Source organism: Pseudomyrmex gracilis, unplaced genomic scaffold (assembly GCF_002006095.1).
Source record: "Pseudomyrmex gracilis isolate BER0280 unplaced genomic scaffold, ASM200609v1 scaffold_211, whole genome shotgun sequence".
NCBI lineage: Eukaryota > Metazoa > Arthropoda > Insecta > Hymenoptera > Formicidae > Pseudomyrmex > Pseudomyrmex gracilis.
In genome coordinates this window covers 1-12,288 of record NW_018020795.1, presented here as the reverse complement: position 1 = coordinate 12,288, position 12,288 = coordinate 1, and the positions used below count along the sequence as shown (strand labels likewise).

Below are 12,288 nucleotides of genomic sequence, written 5' to 3'. Positions count from 1 at the left end.
TTATTTCTGGGATGCAGAAATACTATTTTACGTGTACACTATGCTATGTACAGGCACGTGTGTGAAAAATAATTCGTTTTGACATTTCCAAAAGCAATCGGGAATAAAGCTTTCCATTCCTTTCGACGAACGAAAGGCGTTTGAACAAGATGAATGCGCGAAGTATTTATACTTTTGCGAACTCGGCGAAGACGTGGAATTATTTCTGCGCGAGCATGATCTCGGAATACGTAATTGTCGGTCGAGTGTGCGATATGTAATCTATCACGATTACAACATAGGCACATGTAATATTACAATATATTTGTTAAGCAAAGTGTATTACGTTACACACTGACATACATACGAAATACATCTGTACGCAACAAACACAAATTTATATATAAATTGACTTCTTTAATAAACGATAAAATTTACTATCTCTATCACTGTCAATTTTGTGTTTGGAAAACATTTATTGTTTTTTAAATTCACAACATATATTTTACAATATTTGATTTTGCAATTCTATTCGGTTTATAAATCATTTATAGCGTCGCGTTCTCTTGATATTTTCACATTCCGGAAATATCATCTCAATTTCTTTCGGAGATGATGAATTATTTTCATTCTCTGTATCCTCTATATCCTCCGTATCCTTTCTCTATCCCCTATAATCCACGCTTATAGTAAGAGAACGTGACATTCCGCAGAATCCTTGAGGAAAACTGTTATTATGGCCGGTCAAGCCTACGCTCTAGGCCAGGGGCTAGGCTAGTCTATTTCCGCGATTCAGCTTATGGACCGAAATAGTCGTAGAGATTTTCTGAAGAAAGAGAAACTGATCAGAAACTGTCCACGAGAATCCCAGTGTGTCTGGTTAGTGAAATCTCATTTTTTTCTCTCGATTTTTCATCATCTCATTTGAGACGACAGAATTCAAGTTCGCGCCGTTGTATCTGTTTAGTATTCCAAACGCACCGTATGATTAAGCCAGTAATCTACAAACGTCACGAAATCCACAGATTATATAATATCCCCTCTCGAAAATAAAGCGGACATAGTGACGAATATAAATGAACTGTTCTCGGCAAAAGAGAGCAGATCGGCAAGAGAAAGAAAGAGTCGCTAATTTAAATCGTTTTGACTTAAAAAAACATCTTTAAAGAAGTTTTGCAATTTTTGTTTAAAAATTTTTTGTAATAAATTCTTGTAATAAAAAGCCGAGCAATAGTAAATAGATATATTGAGCTTGATTAATATATTATTTTTATCTCGCTATATTTTTACACCTTCATTAATTATTATTATTTGATCCACGTTTCGTTAATAATTTATTCTCGATCGTATATTTAAAAATTTATATTTCCGATATTATACAATAAAAGTGATTTTGATGTTTTTGTTTACACAAAATACTTCGAAAGAGTTTGTAATTTAATATCCTTTTTCGTCTTCAAAAAAAAAAAGAAATTGTTATGGTAAGGCCACACACGCTCCCCTCGGTGTGTTTGCGTGCGGCTCCGGTCTGTGTACGTACGACGGCTATTTCCACTGTGTCGTCGGCGACAGCGCGACAGGTGTTAAGCCATGCCAGGCGGTGGCGATGCCGCATCGACGAGGATTTCGAAATTTGCCGACGAGAGAAGCCCGCGACGGAGTATTTTCAATCGTTTCTACGGTGCTGGGCGATTTCCACCGCGCGTCGTTCGCGTCCTGGGAAACCGGCACCGATAGGTGAAGGCGAACGAATAGGTGAGTTCGCCGAGCATATTTCTGGCAGTCACGAGATACGATTTTACGGACGGCGAGCGAACAAGTAACAAGCTCGTCCCGAGAAAGAGGTACAAAGAGGGTGCGCGACGGAGATAAAGAGTAACGAGCAACGCACGAGATAAACAAGGACGAGTGGGACAGAGAAGAAGACGGACAACTCGCCTTGTTTTCGGTTAGAGTCGACATTGTCGGGCGGCAGCCAATTTTCAGGGAAATTCCATTAATATTCGTGGCTTTGTTCCACTTCGAATTGATGACTCGTGTCGTTCTGCACGTATACATATACCTATATACATATCAAGACACAGATCGTTCTATGCAAAGTGTTTCCTCTTATTCATATCTGTTTTTCCTGTTACGTGATTCCCGAATTTGAGACCGATTCTTCTTTACTCTTCGAACTACTTAATGAGATTGCAATTTTTTCATTTTAATTTTTATATAAATTTGTTTCTTTTCTCGTTTACATTTTCTCTTTATTGCAATTTTCGAAATTTCTCACACGAACAAACACGTATCTGATTGTTGAAGTTGACAAATGGCGTGCAAAAAAATAACAAGAAAATAAATTTTACAGATTGCATATATATATATATATATATATATATATATATATATATAAATATATATATATATATATATAAATATATATATATATATAACATATTTCGCGATAATGTGCGATCATATATGCTTGTAGATACTATCCACTGTCGCATACACGTCGGCGTGCGTGCACGCGCGTGCCACCGCGTAAATTGCGTGTGTTGTGATCGTTTTATAACTGCACAAAAATGTCATCCACCCACGTCGATGTTACATCTTCTGTATTTGTTCACGATGATCATTCGCCAGAAGTGCGCTTGCACGTGAGCAGTCGCGTAAAGTTGATTGAATTTCCAATAGTTTGTTTTTATATCTATAAAATCGCATCTCCTCGCACAAAACTATGTCATCAATCTGTGAAGATTATTACAGTTATTTGCGATCAGTCTTTCTGGAATAAAAAGTAATTTTTTCTTTTTCTACCACATTTTCGAAAAGATTGATTCCAAAGGTCGATTCGCAAAGACATTAGTGTGAAAATATTTGTTCGATTTTTTTTTTTAACTTCGAGATCGTATCGTACATGCACACACGTAACCAGTTTCGAGACATCCTCGAATCGATGGCGAAAAGAGCTAACTCGAATAAAGTGAACGAGCTATCAGAGAGAGGAAAACTTAAGCAGTTTGATTAACCCAGTTCCGTAACCCTGATTGCAAGCCCACGCGAAGCGACCTTTACCTCGTCCACGCGGAGCGACGGCGAGGATAGGGATCCATCTCAAAAAGTCCACCTGCCGCAGCAGTGCGTACGACCAAGCTGACTGTCCGGTCGGACGCCCACACGAATTGCTATCGCATTATTTTGAGTGCTTTGGCCTTGGGTAGCGGCCAGAGAAAACTGTTGCGGAGATATCGACGCGGAACGTGTCGGGATTTCTCCTTTCGGCATCCCGCGATAAGTATTAAAGTATTTCGACCAAACGATGCATCATTCATCGTGACATCAGCTAATACATTATTGTGACATCAGCTAATACATTATTGTAAAGAATTTTTTTTTATAATTTTCGTACGTACGCACGCGAGCGCATACGTTTTAACGATTTATGCTCTCCAATAGCAGTGTGTATGACAATCAGTTCATTTCAATGTGAATTGTCAGTCTTACGAGAGGCTTCGTAAGACCAGCATATAGAATTGTGACGTCAGAAGCAAAAAATCATCGTCACACAATTCACATTGAAATGAACTGATTGTCATACACATTGCTATCGGAGAGCATAAATCGTTAAAACGTATGTACGTACGCGCGCGCGTGCGTACGTACGAAAAATACAAACAAATTCTTTCGAAAGGCTTCGTAAGACCAGTATATAGAATTGTGACGTCAGAAGCAAAAAATCATCGTCACACAATTCACATTGAAATGTACTGATTGTCACATACACTGCTATTGAAGAGCATAAATCGTTAAAATTCGCCAAAAACTATCTACAAATCCTGATTATTTATCAAAATGTTTTTTGCTGGAAATACGTGCTATACCGAACATGCACGTTTTTCTTTTTTTTTTTTTTGGTAAATTTGATCACTTCACACGCTTTCTATGATCGATTGCGGTGTGTAAAAGAAACTAGCTCATTTCCATGTAAAGTGCATGACAAACACATGAATTGTATAAATATGCAAATCCAAATAAAAATATGGAAAACATATTCAGAAATAAATGAGATATTTGATACAAAGAATTGTGTATATACGCGTGTGTATATTGAAAATAATAAAAATCTTTGCATTCAAGTATTTGTGAATTTGTGTGCGGACGATGTTAAAACGCAGCGCGTTGATTGATTTTTGAGCTCATTTTATCGATTCTCTCTGAGAAAAAACGATTACTTAAATTGAGATTAAAGATTAATCGACGTCATAATGTAACTACTCTATACCTACATTTGCGATTCAAATATACTCTCAGAATTTGTTAAGGGAACAATCGTTTAATTCAAAAACGAAGAACTCGCGATCTCAGTTTTAAATTAACGGCTTTTAAAAACAACGTTTCTTTCGATTCGTTTTATTGTCGGATATTTGTAACGTTAATACACATATAAATAAAAAACTTGCGAAATAAATATTTAAAGCGATAAAATCATCAGACTATGACGTTTATATTCTCATATGAGCAAAATGAAAGGAAGATACTTTGGCACTAAACGTAAGAATGTATCGAAGCGAAAAATCGTAGTTTTTTTTTTCTAATGCATGCCAGTTGGACTTCGTGGCACACGTAGATTTACGAGAGGTTCGCCTCATTTCCGTTCGCACATAAATCTTTACTGAGAAAAGAACCGCTTTTGTCGGACAGACGAGAACACACGTGCCGAATCTTAGCGTGACACGTGACGTCACGAGTGTACGATTATTCGAGGTGGACAGGCCGTGACGAGCGAAAGGAAGATGAGGAGATACCGGCGGGAAAAAGATGACAGATGGACATGCGTGGCGATCGATGGCTCGCGAGATCGCGGTGGGGATAATTGGATTTTTCCAACGAGAAAGAGAAAGAACGTCTCTTTGGCAAGTTAGCGCGGAGAGCAGCGCACTTCTTGCTCTTGCGGTTCGAAAACGAGCTTTAAGCTCCGGCCGGCTCAGAAAGTCTCGAGCTCTCGCGACGAGTCATAATAATAACAACCCCTCGCGAAGATTCCTCGCGCTCTCGAGCTGAATCTTAAATTTAAACAGAATGGCGACAAGCATTGCGGCGAAGCGTTAAGTGTTCGTCTCTGTACACTTTGAATTCTGTCTTATGTTCCGTTTGTCCAATTTTACAGAATTTTCGAAATACTTTATTCTTCATCGAAAATGCTTGTCACCTATGGGAGATGTTTACGGGACAGTTACTGGATTTTAATTCTAATCAAACATCGAGTTTCTTCGTCAATCTGAACTCGAGTTTCTATCAGTCTTATTTCAATTTACAACAAATAAATCATCAGTTTACGAAGTATTTTTTGCAATAAAATTCTGAAGTTTGGTGAAAAAATATTTGATTAACAAGATATCTTACAAATTGTCTTATAACAAAAACATTCTATTTCACGTATTTTTCATGTTTACACGCACATGAAAATATTTACAGTTTTTTAAGAGAATTTGTGAAACTTGAGCAATGCAATGAGTCCACTAGAAACGACTAGACTGCCCCTAAAATATAAAAGAAAATTAACATGATATATTATATTACGGTATTATTATTATATATTACGTGACTACATGCAATTAAAAAAAAAATAATAACTAATAATAAGTAACAAATGCAGCTTTTCATTATTATTTTATAGCGCACATCTAATATTAAAATGTGAGTAATATAATTTTTGTATACATTTTTTTGAATGAGACGCATTAAACACGCTCAGTAATTAAAACTCCGCTTTAACGAGATTGAATTTTTAAACAAAATGCGCTTTCTTCAACTCCAAAATACAATCAACATCATAAAAATTAAAAATAAACTATTGGACAAGCGTTTCATTCAAGAAGAACGTCACGATTTCAAGGAGTTTAAAATTAGTCACTCTAAAAACGACCGCGGGAAAAATCACAAAAATTGTCGACACTCTTGATCACATGCAATCCGTATGTGACAGGATACGAGATCGACGATTTAAATATAACATCTCCATCGCACTCAAAACGCACTCGTAATGACGGGCGCGAATTGATGTATCGATTTGTATGCACCAAGATTAAACCGACAAACCGCAGTAACTCGACTCGAGTCTTTCACCCGAACGTTAAGTAACGCGACGGTCAGAGCAACGTCGTCATAATAATGCCTTCGCAACAATTGGCAACGAGAATCGTGTCTTCTGCATCTACGGCAATGTCAACGCTAATTAGAGAGCCCGCGAGCCCGAGAGCCATTAATTTGTTTGACGTAACACGTTCAGCGGCTCGTTTTGTCGTTAACAGGAAACGGATTGGCCTCGACCGCTGATTAAAACCCCCCGATTACGATACCACGAAGATGATTCAATATCGTTGTATAAGGCCGAAGGCGTCGCAAGAGAATTGTCGCACTTTGCGTTTATAGCTGCAAATTCCTCGCGCAATCCAACTTCGGTTGATATCTAACATGCCACCTTCTGATTTCTAACTTCACATTTGTCAAAATATTACGACAGTTTGTAACACTTGATCAAGTAGTAACTGTATTACGTACCATAAGATGAGTTGAATCGAGGGTGAGTGCCGTATCGGATTGTAAGGCGTAACGTACAACTCCTTGTTTTGGCTGAAGTGTCGCAATATGTCTCGCGCGCTGTAAAACAATTTTAAAAAATTGGTTTTTTTTGGTCGTTGCGACTCAAATGAGTACCACGTGTTTGATTGACGGTGTTGATCATCCGGCTCGACGGGGGAAAAACACGTTAAGCCAATTTCGCATGACAAAAGTTGCACACGTGTGACATGGCAGGTATAATAATAGATCGTTAATAATAATGTACACGGTAGTGTAGACAGTGACGGTCTTTTAATAAGCGCTGTAAATATATCTGTGCAAAAGTTCGTTGGTAAAAGCGACATAAAGATGGGAATACTGCCAATGACGAAGATCTTATGCGTACAATATGACGCCATCGAGTCAATTATTTGATTTGTGAATATTTAGAAAATCAATCTCTTTCTATATATCACACAGGAATTCAATATTTTACGAGGTATCTTGTATCTTATTTTTAATATATAAAAGTTAAATAATATAAATCCTTAAAAAAATGTACATATCTTCTTTTATAATAAAAAAATTGTTTTATTAAAAAAAATACTATTACTACTAAAATCAAGATGAGAGATGTACTATTTACCACCTGCAGTGTTTTAAATGGACATAAGACATTTAACATAATCACTGCCTCAACGTTACGGTCTTCAAAAAACAAGCAGATTGTAATAGATTCACTGTGTGATGTGAATTGATGATATTCAACGGGGTTTGTGTTTTCAAGCTTTCGACAAATTAGACAAACGAAGTCGTTCGATCGATCATACATACACAAATGTATTAGAGAAATAAACGCTGATTAAATACGCGTTGAAATTTGATACGCAAAGTGCTGTAAGATATAAACACAAAATTTACGTCAATGAAATAAATTATATGTCATCTTAATTACAAAATCTGTATTTTATATAAAATATTTTAGCATGTAATTTTTAATTAAATTCTGAAGGTTTGCGTGAACAGAATTATAGATTATGTATGCGCGTTGTGCAATATATATTTGTTTTAAATAAAAATGAACAAACTACTATGACACAATTTATGCATCAGTGAATATATGAATATATACATGCAACTGCCCTTGGAAAGCGTCCAAAATAGTTTCACCACACTTTACTCCCCGCAGTGTAGTTCTCTTCATACTATTGTGCATGTATCATTTTTGTCAAGTGAAAATTTAATATTATTTCCGTCATATTTTTTGTATTGAAAGAAAACACTTAAAAACACAAGAAAAAAGATAAGATCAATCCAGCCTATCGTAAAACTTACATGTTTTTTTTTTTATTTCTTTGAACTGCATTAGTGAGCGAAATACCACAATATTTGAAAGATACTTCGGAATCGGACGCAGTTGGCAGCAAATTGCTTTTCCGATATATAAAGTCGCATTCTATTTCTCGTACATGCAAAGTTTATGTAATAGTAATGTCTTGGCAGAATTAAATAAAAAGCAAAAAATGTTAATTAAAAACAAAAATCCAAACTAACCTTCCGTGATTTGTTACGGCGACTAATACTCGTTTCGAAGTATATTGCTTCACATCAACGGTGCCAAATACTGACATCTTTTCAGCTATCTGCGCAAATTTTGACAAGGCAAGCCTGATTACAAATCATATTCACTTCACATATAAATCACATACTGTAATACAAGAAAGGATTCCAATAGTCTTTAGGACTCCTATAGTGTTTAATAAAATGCTACGTGCAATTTGGTGTAATACCTGCGAGGCGCTTATTGATCTCGATGATAAAGGTTTCACATAAAGCCAGTTTGGCCGTGTTGATTCAGGTTCAGGTCCGTCCAATCTCTGAGAAATTTATATTATCAATTACATAGCATATATGTTATAAAAATATTTGCATCTTTCTTACCAAATGCGATATATCGCCACGGATGACATTTACACAATTTGCAAAATCTTTTACACTGTTCATTAATTCTGTATGTGTATACTCCTTTAATGCGGAACTTCTAAAATCACAAGATAAAGAGATGTCAGTAACCATATCAATATAATATATACTGTACATATACTATATAAATGTATAATATTCGTGCTTAGATATAATTGTAGTAAAACTAATTAGTTATTAAATTTTAATCCTTGCGTAATTTCACGTATAACTTACTGTCCATACTGTTTTTTAGCAAATATATGAGCCATTCTAATAAATACATAGCCAGCAAAATAAGAATCCCAGCCTGCGTTGTGGTATTTCGGTGATGATGTAACTGGAAGCACGCGAAAATTTGATAAAATTAACAATATTGCATAGAATATCAAGATGCATAACAAAATAATTACCATCTGATTTCTCTAACTTTGAAGTAAGTATTATATCAGGAGATCCAAAATCTATGTATTTTCCTCGATCTCGTGTAAAATATTCAAATAAGTCACCCAGAGAAGTACGTTTCCACTGTACTGAGAAGAAAAGATATTCGATAATTTTATTTTACTTATATAAATATATGTAGGTATATATATATATATATATATATATATATAAGCACGCACACGCAAAAACACAAACTACCTTCGGTATCAAGAAGTTCCTTCAATCTAAAGCTTAAAAATTTTGTGTCATAAATTTTTGGAAACATTTTATGTGTGGCAGTCTTGTAATCAATATAGTTTTCTGCAAAATATAATTATTCATAACCTACTATAAACTTACTTTTATGCATCAAGTAAATATAATAAAATATTTAGAAAGAAAAAACTATTTTTCTATTGTTACACAAATGTACATACTAGGTAATGGTCTGTAAAACTGCTGATGCATAAACATCAAATCTAAAAATGCATTATGTGCTATTAAAGGTTTTTTCAAAGTGACCAACAGCTTAAATATTTTTGAAAAACCAGCATACAAATCTAAAATAGCATTCTCCAATATAGAACCTTCTTCATTCTGAAGAACTTCTCTTGATCCTGGCAATACTTTCATAACAGTTACCTGAAAAGATATAAAGTTAAATATCTCAAAAAAACTCAAGATCTTGAGAAAACTCAATTTATTTTTGTACCGTATACTATTTAGAATATATGTCTATATACATACCACATTGTTTCCTGAAGTAGTCCATACATTTGGGAAATAATTTCTTAATTCTTTATGTGCAATATATTGCAAAAGTGGAGTAGGGGTGACAACTTTAAGTAAATTTACTTCATCAGCTGTTTTCAACCATTCAGCTACTTGATTAATATAACTATTCAAATCATCTTCTTCTTCAAATGAAAGAGATTGTCTTAAATTGTGAAATAGCATATTGTTTTGCAATTGTTGCTGTAAGAACGCTTCTTCAGACTCATTAAGATATGATATGCCATTATACATCAACTGCAAAAATTTTTGTACATGTATAAAAATAATAAAAACACTACATGCAATTTAAAATATTAATTCAAAGTATATATATATATACATATATATACACATGCTTCTCTATCAAACATATCAGCTATAAATAATATACTAGCTATAAATATATACAGCTATAAATAATATATTCAACAGAAGCATAAATTTCCTTGATAAAATTTGTGACATACATACTTCATTAAAATCGAATCCATGTTTGGACAAAAATTCTAACGCTGCAACTTGCCAGACAAAACTTCTATTCATCGAAGGAATATTTTTAGGTAATAAAAAAAAATTAAATATCTCTGCAGTGTACTTGTTTTCATGTTGGACTCGTTGAAATGTACAAATACCAAATTGGATAATTATGTGAGGTTCAATATTACGTTTTTGCTTCTCATAGCGCTCGTTTATGGAATCGAATAAACTGCAATGATAGTTAAATAAAATATTGCATAACATTTACAAAAAAATCAAAAAAGAATATCTAGAAAAAGGAGAAAACTAACCTAATTTTAGCATCAACTTCTAAACCTGTTAATTCGGTATCAATCGCTATAAAACTCGCATCTTTCAATGCTCGTTCTAAATGCGGATATACTTCAGCAAAATTGTGACTTGTAACGTCGATCATAATAAACTATCGTCTCTTGTATATATGAGTTAAATAAAAAATAAAATCACTATTATTTGCGGCACATATGACTAAAATGCAGTAAAATGTGAATAAGCAAAGTTAAGCCTATGTCACACTACGGATTGGGATTGAGATTGAATTGAAATGTGACCAATCAGAAGAAAGAAAACNAAACCTAATTTTACTGATCTTTTCTCTGATTGGCCAAATTGCAATCCAATCTCGATCCTAATCCGTAATGTGACATAAGCATAAGACTGTTGCACACAAAATAGCACAACTCCATATGCATAGAAGAGGGAAAACTGAGAGCGACCAAGCTCATATGAATTTCTTCGCTAGCTTAATCGTCTTGTAAACTAGCGCATGTTCACGAGTGATGCACATTGGAACTACGCAGCCATGTTCACGAGCGACTGTTGGTACGCGCGATATGTCCAAACGTAGGATGCGTTCCGAGTTCGCAATTTTTTCTAGAAAAAGATGATTTTATCTTAAAAAAGATGATTTTATTTAAAAAAAGACAATCGTTTTATAAAAAAGATGATTTTATCATAAAAAAGATGATTTTATCTAAAAAAGATGATTTAAAGTCTGTGCTTCGCCCTATATCATTTTGTGTACGACAGCTCTTAAGTTTATAAAAGTTAAATAATTTTGCGCAGCCGTCTCATTGTACTTTTTAGTAAATGGAAATAATGACTGACACTGAACCATAAAAGTAAATAACGAAATATTACCATAATATTTAGTAAAGGATTTTGTCTTTGACTATTATCTTATTGTACGTAAAATAAGAATTATTTTCACTAAAAAGAAACATGTTTCGTTTNTTTCGTCTTTTTTATTTTATACTTTTGCTGCCTTATTCTTATGTTCTATTTTTCTATCACTTAGTCGGCGGAAACGCTAATCAGTAATCTTTATTACATCATGAGAATACCGATTGACAGTTCATGTTTTACATATAATTAAAAATTAATGTTTGAAATTACCAGAAACTTGATGCAGAAATATGATTGGATACATATATGCATGCAAAATATATAGATATATATGATATAAATATACATATANTGCATAACAATAATTGCTAACTCGTTTCTACAAATAATTTTGTTCCATTTTTTCTATAAAAACCAATTTTTAATATTATTATAATTCTTCGTTTATAATAGTACATGTCTGAATTCTTGTTGTACGTACTTCCTATTAATACAGCACAGTATAAATATATCAATAAGATAATCATATATATCTTGTGAATTTGTATCTTGTAAATATATATCTATACTAGATATTGCAATATCAAATAATCATTTATTGGATACCTTTTAGACATTTGCTAATATATATTTTACAAATACATGAAATTGAGCTGATTTATTCTTTTGTAGACAAACCTTGAAAATAATATCTAGTTATACAGACCGAGTTCGTGAGACTTTTCCGCGCGACTTTAAAATTGCATATCTCCGCAAAAAATCAATATGCTTTCAATTTCGTGTTTTAGAACAAATCCTATAAAATATAAAATCGTTTTATTTAAGATACAACATTTTACTTAAAAAAAAATTCTTTTTTATAAGATAAAATCATCTTATGAGAAAATAATTGCATTTCTGCAAGATAAAATTATCTTATTAAAAAATAATTGCAATTTTTTGCAAGATAAAATCCTC

At 33.7% G+C, this 12,288-nt stretch overlaps 1 protein-coding gene across 4 annotated transcripts; it reads right to left on the bottom strand.

Annotated features, from left to right (window-relative positions):
• Positions 1 to 5,226: 5,226 nt before the first annotated feature.
• LOC109858526 (poly(A)-specific ribonuclease PARN-like domain-containing protein 1) lies at positions 5,227 to 10,785 on the bottom strand. Of its 4 annotated transcripts, none has more exons than XM_020435881.1 (12): positions 10,782 to 10,785; positions 10,162 to 10,396; positions 9,664 to 9,945; positions 9,354 to 9,558; positions 9,136 to 9,237; positions 8,904 to 9,023; positions 8,728 to 8,830; positions 8,470 to 8,569; positions 8,319 to 8,405; positions 8,083 to 8,171; positions 6,529 to 6,627; positions 5,227 to 5,507 (listed from the first exon to the last, which is right to left on the bottom strand). In XM_020435881.1, exons 2-12 carry the CDS (start codon positions 10,231 to 10,233, stop codon positions 5,447 to 5,449), a joined length of 1,320 nt encoding a protein of 439 aa, XP_020291470.1. In that variant the 5' UTR covers positions 10,234 to 10,396; positions 10,782 to 10,785; the 3' UTR covers positions 5,227 to 5,446. The 4 variants fall into 4 exon arrangements, with proteins under 4 accessions (XP_020291470.1, XP_020291467.1, XP_020291468.1 ...); XM_020435878.1 differs by lacking the exon at positions 10,782 to 10,785 and adding an exon at positions 10,479 to 10,738; XM_020435879.1 differs by lacking the exons at positions 5,227 to 5,507; positions 6,529 to 6,627; positions 10,782 to 10,785 and adding exons at positions 6,650 to 7,984; positions 10,479 to 10,739.
• Positions 10,786 to 12,288: the final 1,503 nt, after the last annotated feature.

What these genes read in the sequence shown, in the direction of transcription:
- LOC109858526 (XM_020435878.1), bottom strand. Translation starts at nt 10,603, where the DNA reads ATGATCGACGTTACAAGTCACAATTTTGCTGAAGTATATCCGCATTTA. An exon ending in AAAGTTAGAGAAATCAGATG is followed by an intron (nt 8,831 to 8,903) that starts GTAATTATTTTG and finishes GCGTGCTTCCAG; the next exon opens with TTACATCATCACCGAAATAC. An exon ending in TCGATTCAACTCATCTTATG is followed by an intron (nt 5,508 to 6,528) that starts GTACGTAATACA and finishes TTTATATTTTAG; the next exon opens with GGGCAGTCTAGTCGTTTCTA.